Genomic DNA, 17,939 nt, shown 5'->3' on the forward strand with positions numbered 1-17,939 from the left:
ACATTACACGGTGGAGGCGACGTCGGAGTCCAGCACACGAATTTCAAGTACTCATTTGAGCCAAAACATGTCAAGAACTTATATGCCGGCACACAGGATATGCAATCAAAGAAACGATGCAAGAAATATTTTAAAGTAACGTTGCAAGTAGTTTAAGGTCACTCACCTCCACGGCTCATAATCCTTGTTCAATATAGCCAATTTCATCATTCAAGTCCAAGCCTTTCACTTGAAACTTAAGGTAACCAACGCTATTAAAATCGGACAGCATTTCCCCTTAATTCCTTTACTTTTCCAACCTACAAACAAACCCAATCACATAGCAATTAACCACAATTGCTCATACAATTCGTAAACGATAAAACATATCCAATTAGGGCCTCAATACCCCTCAATTGAGCCAATTAGAAGCTCATAAGCCAACCTTGGAAAAATTCCCAAATTGAAACCCTAAAACCAGAAATTATACCATAAGCGTAAATTTTCCCCAAACGATCACAATTAACGCACAATCACTTCATGTAACACCATTTCAATCCATCAATTCAAGCCAACTAATCATAATCATTTAAAATCAGAAAAATACCCAATAAATCAGAAATTCATCATAATTTCCTTAAACCCATAAAATACTCCACAAAATAACACATTTAATCACCACAAACCACCAATTCACCAATTTTAGAACAAAAGGGAACTTGTTTAGCCAACTCACCTCAAATTCAAGAAAACTATCCACCTAGAGCTTCCCTTCAAAAACCAATCCATCCAAAGCTATACACCACCATAGTGAGCCCTTGTGTGGAATAGTTTGCAAAACCATCGGTGAAAACTCAAGTTATGAATGAAAAATGAAACTAGAAATTGAAGAGTTCTTTCTTTCTCTCAAGAGCTCACGGAAGAACCAGGGAAGAAATGAGATATTTTGGGGCCAAAACAGTTTAAAAAGAAAGGAAACAGTCGGTCAAAGCTGGTGACCGACTGTGACACGTCACAATCCGGCCGGATTCTTGGCCGGATTCAAGGCAGTAGCTGATCGAATTTTTTTTTCAAAACTGCAAGGCAATCCGGCCAGCTATCCGGCCAGAAACTGGCCGGATTCACGGCCGGATTTGGTCCCTGTTTTTGTTTCAAAACTTTTCTTTTCTTTTTCCAAGTTGAAAAACTGCGCTACTCCGCTCGTCCAACAAAGATATATATAAAAATGAAAACCCTCCATCATACGGGGCGTCACAATGTAGGTGTTCGTGAAGGAATGGAAAAGCTGAAAATTGGTGATGAAGGAATTTCTAAACCAGCAGCAATGGAAATGATGGATGAAGCTCATAATGATCAAGAAAAGGGTGATGAAGATGAGAATGATGATTCAGTCAAAGACCTTCCTAATGCTTGGAAATTCTGCCAAAATCATCCAAGAGAGCTTATAATTGGTGATCCATCCGAAAAGGTAAAGACTCGTTCTTCATCTAGAAAATTGATAGACAATTTTGCTTTAGTTTCTCTTTTTGAACCCAAAAAGATCAATGATGCTTTAAAGGATGATAACTGGATTTTGGCTATGCAAGAGGAACTTAATCAATTTGAGAGAAATAAGGTTTGGACACTTATTGATAGACCTCAAAATCAACCTATCATTGGCACAAAGTGGATATTTAGAAATAAATTGGATGATAAAGGTGTTGTTGTAAGGAATAAAGCCAGATTAGTTGCTAAAGGATATGCAAAATTTCCAAGTCATGTGTTTAAACTATCTAAAGCATTATATGGTTTAAAACAGGCTCCAAGAGCTTGGTATGAAAGATTAAGTGGTTTCTTGATTGAAAATGGTTTCAAAAGAGGTATTGTGGACACCACACTGTTTACTAAGCAAGTGTTAAATGACCTTCTTATTGTGCAAATATATGTTGATGATATTATTTTTGGTGCTACTAATGAGTATCTATGCAAGGATTTTTCCACCACTATGCAAAGTGAATTTGAAATGAGTATGATGGGAGAATTAAATTTCTTCCTTGGACTTCAAATACATCAAGCCCTTGAGGGAATTTTTATAAATCAAGCAAAATATACCAAGGAATTGCTGAAAAAGTTTGGCATGGAGGACTCAAAGCAAGTTGGAACTCCAATGTGCACTTCTACAAAACTTGACAAAGATGAAGAAGGTAATCATGTGGATGAAAAGCACTATAGAGGTATGATCGGAAGCTTACTCTATTTAACCGCAAGTAGACCTGATATTATGTTTGTTGTTTGCTTGTGTGCTAGATTTCAATCTTGTCCAAAAGAATCACATTTGAATGCTGTTAAAAGGATTTTTAGATATTTGAAAGGTACATTAGACTATGGTCTTTGGTATGCTAGATCAAGTGAGTTTGCACTATATGGATATTCGGATGCTGATTTTGGAGGTTGTCGTGTGAATAGAAAGAGTACTAGTGGAACTTGTCACTTTCTTGGTAATTGCTTAGTCTCTTGGTTTAGCAAGAAACAAAATGCAATCTCCTTGTCTACAACCGAAGCGGAATATATTGCCGCTAGTGCATGTTGTGCTCAACTTTTATGGATGAAGCATACCTTGAATGATTTTGGATTATCATATGACTGCATGCCTATATTCTGTGATAATACTAGTGCTATCAATTTGACAAAAAATCCAATTCAACATTCTAGGACAAAGCATATAGATATAATGCATCACTTTATTCGTGATCTTGTTAAAAAAGGTGAAGTATGTGTAAATTATGTTTGTTCTAAAGATCAATTTGCTGATATTTTTACAAAAGCTTTGCCATTAGATCAGTTCATTCATCTAAGATCAAAATTAGGGATAATCAAAAAATCATCTTAAAATTTTTCAAAGCCTTCGGCCGTCCGAAAGAAGATGAACGGACGTCCGATAATGTTCTTCAGCTATTTTTTCCAGAAAACACCTGTTCGGACGAAGATGTCGGACGCACGACTTCGTTCGGCCGTCCGACAGTGCAACGGTACACTTTTTAAAGTAACTTTCTTCCTCATTTGCTTCAAACTCTTCTTCTTCTATTTCTTCTCGGACGAAAACTCTCTCGTCTCTCACTCTCAAATTCATACCATTCTGAAGCTCTCATTCCCAAATTGACTCAACCAAAACTTTTCCTGATCGATTGCGACTCGTTTCTCCTGATCATTTCACCGAATCGCATAACATTTCACAAATTCCCAAATTTCCCTCAAAACCCTACTTTCTCATAACCGCTCTGTCAAATCTTGTTCAAGGCCTTTTTGTCCCAAAATTTCTGTGCGATTCACTTCCCTACTACTGTGTGCATCATTTGCATCCTTCATTCCACACATTTCGCACAATGGTGAATCTAAGAGGAGGAAAGGTTACTGCCGGACGCAAGCATCCACTCAGGGATGAGGATGAGGATCTTCCTACGGTCAAACGTTCATCCAAACGCTTCAAGAGAGGAGCCGTAAAGGGTCAAATGTCACGGCCAACTCCACAACCCACCTCTCAGCCTGAATCTGGACAGGGAACCTCTTCTCAACCGCCTCCAAAATCAACCACACTCCCTACATTCTTTGATGATGCTGCAAAAGACAAACACTCCTGGATATCCCAGAAAGGTGTCATCCCTCAACGAACTGTAAACTCTTCTGAATTTCGCCACATAGGTTTAGAATCCATTCTGAGTCTATTTGCTTTCCAGAAATGGTACATCTCATTTCTATGCCCAATGTCTATTATCCTGAAATGCTGCATCAATTTTTTGCCAATCTTAGGAAAGACACTGACCAAACTGAGATCATGTCCAGGGTTAATGGGGTAGACTTAGTCTTTGATTCTGAAACTGTGAATTCCATTTTAAATACTACCATTGAACGTGGATGCAAGGATAAAATTGCAAATTTCTTTTCCTATGAAGAGCACCCTACTGCTGATAATCATTTTGATGGGGCTAAAATGTTGACTTATTTTAAAAGAAGTTTTTCCTCCCCTGCTGATGCTAAACTGAATGATCTTGCTCCTGTGAATCTAATTGCCTTTTCAATCATTTCAAACCTGCTTGTACCCACTGATGGCCATAGAACTGATGCAAACAAAATGGAGTTGTATCTCTTTTACTGTTTTCGAGAAAAAATTCGTATTGATTTTGGTTTTGTCATGTGCAAGTTTTTACTTCGCTATGCCACTGATTCTCGCAGAAAATTATCTTATGGAAAGTTTCTTCAAAAGATTTTTGAGTTTTACAAAGTTCCAATTCTAGGTGTTTGTCCCAAAGAAGCATCTTCTTATGCCTTTACCAAAGGATATTTTGAAAGGAAAAATCTTGTTTTTAAAGATAATATGTGGGATTATAAGGGGGCATCATCTAGTGAACAGAGGTCTAAGACTGCACATGATCCTTCATCTGTTTCACTCACTCCCATTCATCCCAGGAAGTCTGCCACTAAAGCATCTTCCTCCTCCAATGATGAAGTGATTGAACTCCTTCGTGAACTCAAACAGCATGTTCTTCTTCTAGAACATGGTCTAATGCTCACCATGTCCTCTGAGCAACAAACAGCCTTCCTAGACAAAAAGAACCTTTTTTTCCCCCACCTGTGGTTGAGGAAGTTTCCCATGACAAAGAGCCACACCCCACTGATCCAAGCTCATCAATTCCAGACCCTGGTTCATCAACTCCTGTGACTCCTCATGGCCCTTCCACATCAGATAAAGGCAAGGCACCAGTTGAAGAGGCTGCTGAAGATGATGAAGAAGCTGAAGAGGAGGACCTCTCCCAATATCAGCTCTCTCGAAGAACACCTGGATCCACATAGTTCACCATTTAGGACATTTGCATTTTGTTTGTCTATTTCATGTGTTTGTGGTGTTCAACAATGGATATGTAGATGAATTCAACATTTGGTTATGATTATGTTTATGTTTCTTTTGGTACTGTTTGATAGATGTTTAAGTATTTTGAATGATGATTGTCTGGATGTAATGAATTTTTTGGTTTGCATTGATGAATGTGTTTGTGGATGAGATGGATGTGATTGATTGCCCTTTTGTGATGACAAAAAGGGGGAGAGGACTGGATTGATTAATGATTGATGATGTTGGATTGATTGATTGATGGATGATTTGATTAAATTTGGATTGGCTGATGGATTGAATTGGTAAAATTGTTGGATGTTGGCTGCTTAATTGTCATATTTTGGATAATTGTTTAATTCGGTTGGGCAGCCAAGTGAGGGGGAGTTTTTCAAAATTTTTTATGATTCACTAAGTAAGGGGGAGTTCTTGTCTATTGAGAAAGGGGGAGTTTTTATTGAAATCATCAAATCTCATTTCAAACCTTTGTTTTGTCATCATCAAAAAGGGGGAGAATGTTATTCTTGGTTTTGATGATCACAAAGGACTTTGAAATATTTATCTAACTCTCTTCAAATATAAGTGTTTTTGCTTATCAAAGAATCAGGTACGAAGATGTCAAGAAATGAAAATCAACCAAAAGAAGAAGCAAAAACAGGGCACTCATGTCGGACGTCCGAAGGAATCGGTCGGACGTCCGAAAGGATGAAGAACATCAAGAAGGAAATTCTGTCGGACGATCGTGAGGAAGCATCAGACGTCCGGATGGATCGGACGTACTCTTCGGACGCACAGTGATCGTGTCGAACGTCCTAAAAATTCCACAAAGTGTTGATGACTCTCTGCCAAGACTCTGTCAGACGCTCGTAAGGAAGCATCGGACGTCCTGAAGGATCGGACGCATGCTTCGGACGTACATCAATCTCATCGGACGTCCTAAAAATTCCACGAAGATTTGATAACTCTCTGGACAACGTTCGGACGCAGAAGCTCGGACGATAAAATCCCATCGGACGTCCGAATAACAATTTGACTGATTTTCGAACGATAGGATCGGACGATGACTAAGCCGTCGGACGTTCGACAGCCCCAACGGCTAGCTGACTCTTCATCTGCCTTCTATCCGTTGGAAGTATTAATGAAGCCCATTTTTGGTTCCCTTTAAATACAAACGATTCTGATTCAGAGGTGGACTTTTGCACACTTTGTTTACAAGATCTCAAGAAATATTTTAACTTGAAAATAGTCTCCAAAGCTAGATTTGTTCTCCAAGTGGTGTGAATTTCTTGTGAGCATTTCTTTTGTGATTGAAAGTTTCTTTAGTGTAGCTTTGTTGAGGGTTATCTGAGTGATTGTAAAACTTCTTAGCTTGACTAAGTGAGGCTTAGGGCAAGGAGGAAGTGCTCCCTCCATTGTACATCTAGTTGATCATCTTTCATCAAAGAGAAGTTGCTCAACCTAGTGATTGGTCTTCAAGTTTGAGGAAAGCTTGGTAGACAATCGGTTTGATATTCTATCTTATTCTTTTTTGTTTAATAAAATTCTCATTGCTTATCTATACTTGTTTTTCGAATCAATATTGCTCTCTTCTTCTAATCTACTTGATTGATCATTACTAGAAAAGAAGGTAAATTTTTATTAAGCAAAAATTGCATAAATTTGATTAAGATTTTAGTCAACCTAATTCACCCCCCCTCTTAGGTTGTCTTTGGGCCTTACATAGGAAGAGGAGGAAGGAGAGAACTAGAGTAGGATTCTAGGATAGAGACCCAAACTTTCTAGTCCTAGTTCATTTTTTGTATGAGCTCTGCTCTCCCTTGTACATTTCTTTTCTATGGAATGAAGCCTTTCTTTTGCTTGACACTTAGCTGTATTTTTCATTCATAACTTTCTTGTCATAACATCAAAATACACTTGCGCGAACTGGTATTGATCTCGATAAGCACGAGCTAGCTTTTAACCTATGCGAGATAATTCAACCTTAATCGAATACATTAGCATTAATAAAAACCTGTGCTTGAGCTGGCCTCCATCCTGTCGGAGCGCAGGCCATGCATGAGCTGAGCCCTAATGAAAGATCCTCAAGTTGGAATTATGCCAAGTACGCGGGACTTCTTCTCCGCTGAGATGTTCTAACTTGCAGTATCCAGCTCAGTCTGCCTCCTTCACCACATAAGGGCCCTCCCAGTTTGGATCCAATTTGCCTGTACCCCGGATCCGACTTACGGTATTCTTTCGCAAGACAAGGTCCCCCGGTTTGAAGGAGAGGTGTCTCACCCTTATACTTAGCCATACGTATAACCGCTTCTTCCCTCCTTTGTTCGAGCAGATCCAAGTTGAGCCACAGTTCATCCTTGTTGTCCTGGGCTATGAAGTTCTGTACCCTGTCGGAGGGAACACCAATCTCCGCGAGAATCATGGCCTCTACCCCGTAGGTCAGGGCAAAGGGAGTCTCCTGGGTGGCAGTTCGAGGAGTAGTTCGGTAAGCCCATAGTATGGTAGGTAGTTCGTCAATCCACCCAGTCCGAGCGGACTCTATCCGAGTCTTCAAGCCGTGCAGGATAGTTCTATTGACATTTTCTACCTGACCATTCGCTTGGGGGTGGCCTACTGAGTTGAAGTGTTGTCTGATCCCGAGCTCTGAGCACCAACCTCGGAGAGAACTGTCGGCGAACTGTTGACTGTTGTCCGAGATCAGGACTCGGGGAGTGCCAAACCAACAAACAATGCTCCTCCAGAGGAACTTCTGGACCGACCTGCTACTGATGGTGTTGAGTGGTTCGGCCTCTACCCATTTAGTAAAGTAGTCAACAGCCACCACCAAGTGCTCGTAACCTCCTGAGCTAGGGGGAAGGATGTGAGAACCCTGAAAATATATATATATATAAAAATCATTGCATATTTCATTTGCATTTCTTATTCTTTACTAAATTTTAGCACCATTTCTTTTTACTTTATTTATTTATCTATTTGTTCTCATATAAGTGCGTGACCAATATGTTAAGTGAAAAATAATACAATTCCGCTAAACTAATAAACTACTTGGTCTTGTTATGCTAAAATTAATACTTCGAAGGTAAATTATTTCATTGATTTAATAATTAATTTCTTTAAATTCCGATAGCTAAACTTAAATCGTTAATAATGTTAAAGGTTAATAGAAACCTTAGTATTAAGATGCAATCAATAAATTATAGATAAAAATGACACAAGTATACTAAATATACTTAAGACATAAAATTATGATAATTGAAGCCTTGCAAGATTAGTGTATTATTAGGAGCTTAATTTATATTCGGGATAAATTTTGGAGTTAAGTTAGAATTAAGGAACTCAAGTGGATATTGGGAAGAGATGTGAAAAGACAAAAAAGCCCTCCATACAATCTCAAAATTTCCATGCAATCCAAACACATTTCCGGACAACATTAGCACTCACCACCCATCCGACCAATGCAACTTCTACCATTTCTACACTCAACCATTCCATACACTCAACCTCCCTCAAAACCGCAACTCCATTCCACCATTTCACCTCAGACCACAACAACGGACCATCTCATTCCCTTACCTCGTGAGTATCGACCAAGAGGAGAGAGAGCTGCTGCTGCAACCGAGAGTAAGGAAAAGAAAGCCGAGTTGTAGTTCTCTGTTCTATCCGTGAGCTGAGGGAAGAAACCAGGAGACCACCGTGTGAGTTCTTTCTGGACCTTCACCTCCACCAGCTGCAACCATTTCATCAGTCCAACCGCAACACCGTTTCAGCTGCAACCAGAAAACCAGAACCAAACCTGTGCGTGAGCCGAGAGAAATTTTACAGTTCCCTTGTGCGTAAGCTAAGCCTGCTGTTGAGGTAAATTTCGGATCTAGAACACCTGATTAGAGGTTGCTTGAGCTAATTAGGAGCATGCATGTTGAATTTATGCGTTGGATGATGATCTAGAAAAGAAAAGAAACCTGATGTACGCTGAATGTGGGTTTGCCGAGAATGTGTTGGATTAATGCCGAGCTAATCTGTGTAACCCTGGATAATCTGAGTTTGCATTGTTGATTAAGTAACTAATCACTAACTAATTAAACTGTTTAAAGCTTTGCATGTTGACCTTAGACCATCGGATGCTGAATTTAGAGAAGAAGAAAAATTTTCTGATGTGCGCACATTTGGACTGCCGAGACTGATTAAGAAATGCTGTGTTTAATTTGTTTAAATTCAACAATCTGAGGTTATAATCTTAATTATCCAAGTGAAGATAAAATGTTTAAGGACATGCATGTTGAATTATGCGATTGGACGATGGAATTAGGAACTTGGGAAAATTCTGATTTAGTGAAATGGAAATTTTGTGAACCAGAAATCTGAAATGCAGTTGTAATCTGCTTAAATTTGATAATCTGAACCTGTATTGGGGATTATACGACTAATCACTAGTTGATTTACCTGACTATGGCTTTTCATGTTAATTTTGTGCATTCGGATGATGAGCTAAGGAGCATAAGAAATTCTGTTTTGATGAAATGGAACTTCCGTGAGCATAAATTGGAAATGTAGTTCCTAATCTTCTATATTGTGATGATCTAAGTTGATACTTATGACTATCTAGCTAACAACATGATGATTGAGGCGTGCATGGGGCTAAGTAGCTCGGCTAACCAAGAAAATAAAAATGAAATGAAATCAATTTGCATTCATGATCATTCGAGGATAGCTGGGAAATTTCTGGAATTTTGGGGATAATTACAACCGTGTTTGAACTTAATTCTGAGCTAGAAATGTTACTCAATTGGTCAAGCATCTGCATGAGGAATTTGAGCACTTAAAACACTGGTTTAGCCGAAAGAAAAGCTAGATTATAACCACGCAAGTGCTGAAAAATAAATGATCATTGGCTATGAAAGTGAATCTGGAAACTGTGACGTTATAATTAGTGTTCACGCTTGATCTTCGAGCTGGAAATGTTAGTTGTCTAGCCAAGTAATTGCATACTGAATTTGAGAGCCTAATAGCATTTTTAACCGAGGAAAGGTTGGATTTATGAACATTGAAGTGCTGGAAATATTAATGACCGAGAGGCTGAGCAGAAATTCTTCATTTGATTTCTGGAATTTCCCCTTGGAATGTAATGGTTTAGAAATGCATGAGAGATGTGTATTTTAAGCAGTGTAAGTTGTTTAGCTATGAAACATTTGATATTTTGGAGGATTTAATAAAAAATGTTGAAATGGAATTCGTGATAGTTTGGAATGACAATTGCTGGAAAATGGTCAAGTTATCCTTGTTTTTGAACAATTAAAGTTTGGTTGAAATGTTGGCTATATTACTATAAGAAATGATTGTTGGACGCTAAGGGTTAATGCTTGATGGAACCCTTGGCTATTTGAGTAAACTTTACGTGCATTACGGTTTTGATAAAATTATTTACTGGGATTTTTCTTGACTATCGAAACAAGAAAAGGAAAATTTGAACTCTTAGAGTCATTTGAAACTCAAGCTGGATATAGTTCTCTTCTTGTCTTGAATGGAGTTGTGATTTAAATTGAGTATTTGATGTCAAGAGCTAATGATTGATGAAGCTCTTGGCCATTTGAATGATTTTATATAAGTGTCAAAGTTGATGAAATTTAACTGCTGGAATTGCTTGGAGGCCTTATGTTTATTTTGATTAAGTTGAGATGTGATATGAGCTTGCCAAAACCAAGAGCTAATGATTGACGAAGCCTTGGTCACTTGTTTTACTTTTCTAGCAGAAATGAATCTGTTGAAATCTAGGGCTAATGATTGAAGAAGCCCTAGTGATTTGCTATTTGAAACGTGATCTTACCATGTCGACAAATTTGAGTCATAATGTGATTTCGAAATGGAATCGAAATTGTGAAAGTCGTTTCGACCCTGTGAACTCGAGCAATTTTGATCAAGCTAATCAAAAATATTTTTTATGCTAGAATTAAACGATAAATCTTGCCTTATTTCTTTTTCTTTCTTTAAGACTTGTCCTTAGCTAGTTGTCTATAGGAAAAGTTCCAAAAATGCGAGTTTTCACTAACTTTAACTAAAAATGTAGAAGACTTGTTCGGCAAGAAACCTTATTTCACGCAAAATAATCCTAGTAGCATTTTTACAAGAAAAGGGAACTTCAAGGAAACTTTACAAAGTATTTTTCTAGTTTTAATGTTAAACGGATTGTCGACTCATTTCAAGAAAATAAACTAGGTATACATACGAGTAATTTTCCTACGTAACCCTAAAAATGGTTTAGCCACCTTATAGTTTCAAAACTTGGTATTATTTTAGGATATCGCGAGGACGCGGAATTTGATCCTCAACTTGACATCTGAACTTCACTCTTGGTGAGTGTCCCTGCTTGTTCTATGCCTACTTGATTAAAGTGCTTTCTTGACTTGATATGTGATAATTGGATAATGATTTTCTGATCCATCGAAGTGAGCGGTGTGTACTTTATCACACTAACCTTTCGAGTGGTGACTTGTGTGAAATATTTTAATGAATCCAAGTGTGGTGACGTCGCTGGGTGAATCCCTCGACCAATTTCCTGAGGGTATACGCAAGTATACTGCTCCCAATTTCCTGAGGGTATACGCAAGTATAATGCTCCCAATTTCCTAAGGGTATATCTCGAGTATACTGCTTCCTTTATTTGTCATGCGGGCCCGGAGCTGGGGTATGTTTGGTGGCCGGAGTAAGAAAAATAAGAGAATCTACATGGACCGTAAGTAGTGAGAGTTGACGGAGGGTCAACTACGATAACTTTTGATCAAGCGAGGCAAATGGCTCCTGAGAGCCCTGTATCCTACCTTGTGCTGTTATCTGTTTTCCTTAAGTGTGAAGTTTAAATACTCATTCCTTGCCTTATGTGATTGCATGTTTTGGGGCACCACTGAGCTTTAGCTCACCCCACGTTCATTTGTTTTCCTTACAGATTGTGAAGTTTGAAAGAATTTGAGCTGCTTATATTTTCTATGAGTGTACTTGAACAACTTGAATTTAGATTGCGGTTTGTAATGAATTCCAAGTTAAGCATTGTATCTTTTATTTTGGATTGCCACTTGAAGCTGGAAAAGTGTAACCCTAATTCTGATATTTGGTATGTATGTTTGTATTTGTGTGGTATGGCTTTAATCCTTGTAAGTAACGCGTGAAGTGTTTAAGAGCCGTCGATTGGCTAACTTCGAATGCTGTTATCTTTGAAGTTAATGTGGTGTTAGCAATCGATTTATTTTGGAAGATTCTCTGTTGTAATAGCTTAGGTTAATCTTCGGAAGGATTTGGGGTTAGTGTGCTTGCGTGAGTCCTGGCGAGAGTTAGGCAGACGGCCCGCCAACCCTCTGGTTCGCCTTAGGGGGAAGTGGGGTCGCCACAGGTGGTATCAGAGCCTAGGTTAGAAAAGTTATCTGAGAGATATATTAGACGAGTTAGAAACCCTAATCCTTTTCAGAAGTAAGAACTGAGACCATTAGATATATCTTAAGTAATAACCGGTTCAGTTAGTTATCTAAGTTCTAACCTCTAAGTTTTAATTCTCTTGCAAGTATGGAGAATGGTAATGGGCATGCTAATGGTAATGGAGCATCTAATGGACATATAGAGCCTCTTAGGTCCATTTCCTATAGGCCACGAGGCGGAGGAGCTCATATACGCTACTCACCAGTTGATAGGCATCCCCGAAGTCAGTGTAGGGCCACCCATGCCTACCCCAATGAGCTAGTACTATCCCTAGATGATGAGCGTCGCCAGTTGAGGGACGCTAACTTTACTTTGACCCAGGATGTAGAGGAGCTGAGTATCATGGTGGACACTCAGTTTGACCGTATAGCTGAGTTAGAGCAGAGGGTAGCAGCTGAGCATGCTAGGCTGGAGGCTGCTCGCGTGGAGATAGTGTGACAGAGATCGAGGGTAACTCGATTGGCCGAGGGGATACGTGATAGGAGTGCCGGTATCAGGGCTGATGCCGTGATGATGATAGATGAGGCCACGAGCATCCTTCAGGGCGTCGAGCAGGAGGATCCGGAGGAGGATCCGGCAGAGGACGCTTCTCCTGACAGCCCTGCTGAGGGTTAGGCTGGGTTTGACTTGACTATACTAGATATGTAGGGTTCGGAAAGGGGGACATTAGTTAAGTCATCAAGTTTTGTCTAGGTGGATGACTTGCTTCCGAGGCACCATATCCCTAATTTTTGTTTTAGGGATTATTTGTATGTATTTTGTTAGCTCATGTGCCTTATTTTTGGAAAATGTCCCAACCTGTTATCCGTATGACTTTCACACATGAATATATGCTAAGTGCTTTATTTTCCTTTTTCCCCCATTTCCAAGTTGATTTTTAGTAACAAAGAGAATAATAATAGTTATAAATAAATAATCAACTCCCCTAATTGCCTCACTTTTCATAATAGGCATAATTAAGCTATGGACCGCCAAGTGATAGGAAGGGGACGCGGGAGACCCACTAGACAACACCCAGAAGCGGGTAGTGGTAGGGAACCCGAGGTCAATCCAGACCAAGGGCAAGGGGGAGTGGCCGGAGACCAAGTGGCCACTGCAATCAATCGTATCACTGATGTCTTAGAGCGCTTGACTGAACACCAAGCCTCTGGACCAGTGCATCACCAAGGAGGTCCAGCCGATTCTGATGATCGGGCACTGGAGAGATTTCTGAAGTTTAGACCTCCCAAATTTTATGGAGGACCCGAACCGGAGGTAGTTGAAGGATGGTGGGAGAGAATCTCCGATATCTTTGCAGCCTTAAACTATGCGGAAGAGCGACAAGTGACTTTTGCCGCATTCCAGTTTGAGGGAGCTGCTCGCTCCTGGTGGAACCTGGTAAGGGGTAACTGGGACAGGAACAATACTCCAAGAACCTGGGCGAACTTCACAAGGGAGTTCAATGCCAAATTTCTTCCACCTCTCATTCAAGAGAAGAGAGATGACGACTTCATAAAATGTAAGCAAGGGGCGATGAGTGTCGCCGAATATGAAGTCCAGTTTACAAAACTGTCCCGCTTTGCTCCTGAATTGATAGCCACGGAGCAAAGGCGTGTCCGGAGGTTTGTGCAGGGACTGAATGTGGAAATACAGGAAGGTTTAGCTGCCGTGAGGATAGACACTTTTGCAGATGCCGTCGAGAGAGCCCAGAGAGTTGAAGTAGCTAGAGCCCAAGTGAAATCCTTTCAGGCCAAGAAAAGATTTGCTCCTAGTAGTAGTCGGGAGCCGACGTATGGAAATGCTCCACCGGCCAAAGTGGGCCGAGGAACCAGCGGAATGACTAGTTCTGGAGCACCACGAGGCGCACTAGCAAGAGAAACCGGGACAAGGAATGCAGGGGGAAGAAATAATGGAGCTAGAAGAGGATCGAATGGAAGGGGACAACCTAGGAATACCTCGCTAGGAGGTCGAGCAATAATTCCTCAAGTGACTTGTGTATATTGTAAGAAATCGGGCCATACTATGGATGATTGCTGGAGGAAGCAAGGAAAGTGCTTAAAGTGCGGAAGTAATGAGCACCAAATTTCGGGATGTCCAAAAGTGCAGGAAGGGACTACTCCGAACGCTAGACCAAACACTTCTGGAGGGAGCCGGCCAACCGTTCCTGCCAGAGTGTATGCTATGGATGACCAACCTGTACCCGATTCCTCGGAAGTTGTGGAAGGTACACTTCTGATTTTTCATCGATTAGCTAAAGTGTTAATTAACCCTAGTGCAACTCATTCATTCGTAAATCCCACTTTTATGTCTGGAATCGACGTGAAACCTGTTAGATTACCCTTTGATCTTGAAGTTAGGACACCAATGGGTAATAAGAATGTAATCACTAGCTTAGCCTATAAGAATTGCGAATTTTGGATCGGAGAGCGAAAAATGCTAGTGGATTTAATCAGTTTGGGCATAAGGGGTTATGATGTTATCATAGGAATGGATTTCCTAGGCCACCATCATGCTAAGCTTGATTACCGAGCGAAAGTGGTAGAATTTTGTATACCTGGAGAAGCAACCCTGAGGTTAGATGTTAAAGGTAGGTTAGCATCGTCCGCAATGATCTCAGGAATTCGGGCACGGAAAATGTTGTTTAAAGGAGCGCAAGATTTTTTAGCCTTTTTGATTAATGCTCCCAGTGATCAAGTGAGGTTAGAAGATGTACCAGTGGTACGGGAATTTCCGGATGTTTTTCCCGAAGAACTAAAGAATTTACCGCCAGAGAGAGAAGTGGAGTTCAAGATTGACTTGGTGCCAGGAACGGCTCCGATTTCTAAAACTCCGTACCGAATGGCTCCTGCCGAGCTAAAAGAGTTAAAAGTCCAATTGCAGGACCTGTTGGAGAAAGGTTTTGTGAAGGAGAGTGATTCACCCTGGGGAGCACCCGTTCTATTTGTCAAGAAAAAGGATGGAAGCTTGAGGTTATGTATCGATTACCGAGGGTTAAATGAGGTTACAATTAAGAATAAATACCCTCAACCATTGATTGATAGTCTGTTTGACCAACTGCAAGGGTCAGTAGTTTTCTCTAAGCTGGACTTGAGGCAAGGGTATTATCAGTTAAAGATTAAGAAGGAGGATATACCCAAGACTGCTTTTAGTACAAGATATGGACATTTTGAGTTTGCAGTCATGCCTTTTGGACTAACCAACGCACCAGCTGCTTTTATGGATTTGATGCAGAGAATTTTTAAGAAGTATCTAGACCAGTTTGTAGTGGTTTTCATAGATGATATCCTGATTTACTCCAAGACTCGAGAGGAACATGTTAAGCACTTGGAGGTGGTTTTGCAGATAGTAAGAGAACATAAACTGTATGCCAAATTCAGTAAGTGTGAGTTTTGGCTGGATGAAATTTCTTTTCTAGGGCACAGAGTTTCTAAAGATGGAATTGTCGTGGATCCGGCAAAAGTTGAGGCCGTTATGAATTGGAAACAGCCAGAAACTCCAACTCAAGTTAGAAGTTTCTTGGGATTAGCAGGTTATTATAGGCGGTTTATCCAGGATTTCTCGAAGATTGTTGGACCTATGACCGAGCTAACCAAGAAAGGGAATAAGTTTATTTGGACTCCAAAGTGCGAGTCAAGTTTTCAGGAGTTAAAGAAGCGATTAACATCTGCTCCTATTTTGGTATTACCTGACGGAGGGAAAGGTTATACCGTGTACTCTGATGCCTCTAAAGAAGGTCTAGGGTGTGTCTTGATGCAAATGGGTAAGGTAGTTGCTTATGCTTCCAGGAGGTTGAAGCCCCACGAGTAGAATTACCCAACACATGACTTGGAATTAGCTGCAGTGATTTTCGCCTTAAAGAAATGGAGACACTACTTGTATGGCGTGACTTTTGAGGTTTATACGGACCATAAGAGCCTCAAGTACTTGTTCTCCCAAAAGGAGCTGAATTTGAGACAGAGGCGATAGGTAGAATTTTTGGAATATTACGATTGCTCGATTAACTACCACCCAGGAAAAGCCAATGTGGTGGCAGATGCTCTAAGTAGAAAGGCCCAAGTAGTAGGGTTAATGGTTAAAGAGTGGGACATGTTAGAAGAAGTAAGTAGTTGGAACCCTCGCTTGGAGAGATTAAAGGTTTTATTTGGGAACTTGTCTTTAAAGTCACCATTATTAGAGCGTATTAAGGAGGCCCAGAAAACGGACCTAGTGCTTCGGAGGAATGCAGAGAAAGTGCAAAAAGGGAAAACCCTAGATTTCAAGGTAGGGTCTGAAGGAGTATTGAGGTTCAGAGATCGAATTGTGGTTCCAGCAAATGAAGAAATAAAGAAAGAAATTTTAGAGGAATCACATCGATCGAGATATACGATACACTCAGGAATGACTAAGATGTACCACAATGTGAAGGGGTTATACTGGTGGGAAGGTCTGAAAAAGGATGTGGCAAAATTTGTACAGAAATGCTTGATCTGCCAACAAGTAAAAGCTGAGCATCAAAAGCCCTCTGGTCTATTGCAACCGTTATAAATCCCTGAATGGAAATGGGAACATATAACAATGGATTTTGTTACAGGATTGCCTAGAAGTCAAAAAGGATTTGATGCAATTTGGGTGTGTGACGACCCCACCTCCCCCTAAGGCGAACCAGAGGGTTCGGCGGGTCGCCTGCCCAGCTCTCGCCGGGACTCAGTCGTTCACTACGGTCCTCAAATAAATTGCAAGATAAATCTCAAATTTACATCCATGGTCCACAAATATACATCCAAGTCTCCAATAATTACATGTCATAAATGCAGCAGAAACAATTTCCAACTATACATAAAATGATTCCACATCCAAACGGTACAAAATATAACAATTCCAACTAAGCCATCCAATCACGTGAATAAGCACAACAAGTCCTTCCTTCGCCTTGAGCCCTGTGGAGGGGAATAAAATATTTTTGGGGTGAGCTAGTGAACGACTGAGTCCCGGCGAGAGCCGGGCAGGCGACCCGCCGAACCCTCTGGTTCGCCTTAGGGGGAGGTGGGGTCGTCACAGTTGGTATCAGAGCTTAGGCTTCAGATCTCTGTAGTGTATCCTAGGCTTGAAGTTTAGGATGCCGGACTGTGGGTTTGGTTTTTAGTGATTCTTGCGGGATGTCTCGACTTGATTGGTACAAGATGGAATGTCGAGGACGACATTCTTTTAAGGAGGGGAGATTGTGACGCCCCGAAAAGTATAAGTGTGAGAACCCGTACTTTTCCCATTTTCTAGGGTTTTATTTATTTAATGGCTTGTTTTCTGCGTTTTCTTTAGTAGGGAAATTTTCTAGATATTTTTAAGGAGCAGATATAGTTTTTGGATGATTTTTCTAGTATCAAATAGGTTTTGAGAAATTAAGAATGTATACCGGATGTGGGACCCACTAGGGCGAAAAGTTCGGAGAAATTCGACCAATTAGGATAAGTTCCGGATACTGGGTGAAATTTATCGGGTGTTAAGAGATAAATAGAGGAGGTGAAGTGATTGATGTGAGAGGGAAAAAGAAGGATAGGAATGCATTAATGAAGTGACAAGTGTCACCTTAAGAGTGGTGGTCACTTATTTGACTTATTTGACTTTTTGACCTTTCTTACCAATTGATTAAATATCTCAAAATTACCACAAAAATCACTTTTTT

At 40.3% G+C, this 17,939-nt stretch overlaps 1 protein-coding gene across 1 annotated transcript; it reads left to right on the forward strand.

Annotated features, from left to right (window-relative positions):
- Positions 1–13,264: 13,264 nt before the first annotated feature.
- LOC113705811 (uncharacterized) lies at positions 13,265–16,804 on the forward strand. The gene is made up of 4 exons (XM_072049562.1): positions 13,265–13,678; positions 13,934–15,176; positions 15,459–16,040; positions 16,293–16,804. The coding sequence occupies exons 1-4, from the start codon at positions 13,265–13,267 to the stop codon at positions 16,802–16,804; spliced, it is 2,751 nt and encodes a 916-aa protein (XP_071905663.1).
- The last annotated feature ends 1,135 nt before the right edge of the window (positions 16,805–17,939 follow it).

The sequence above is a fragment of the Coffea arabica genome, chromosome 5e (genome assembly GCF_036785885.1).
Source record: "Coffea arabica cultivar ET-39 chromosome 5e, Coffea Arabica ET-39 HiFi, whole genome shotgun sequence".
Classification (NCBI taxonomy): Eukaryota; Viridiplantae; Streptophyta; class Magnoliopsida; order Gentianales; family Rubiaceae; genus Coffea; species Coffea arabica.

Excerpts from the sequence above, each read along its gene's own strand:
- LOC113705811 (XM_072049562.1), top strand. The coding sequence starts at position 13,265 with ATGGACCGCCAAGTGATAGGAAGGGGACGCGGGAGACCCACTAGACAA. Across the intron at positions 13,679-13,933 it reads CTCGCTCCTGGTGGAACCTG|GAAGGTTTAGCTGCCGTGAG; the intron begins GTAAGGGGTAAC and ends GTGGAAATACAG. Across the intron at positions 16,041-16,292 it reads GTGTGTCTTGATGCAAATGG|GAAAAGCCAATGTGGTGGCA; the intron begins GTAAGGTAGTTG and ends ACTACCACCCAG.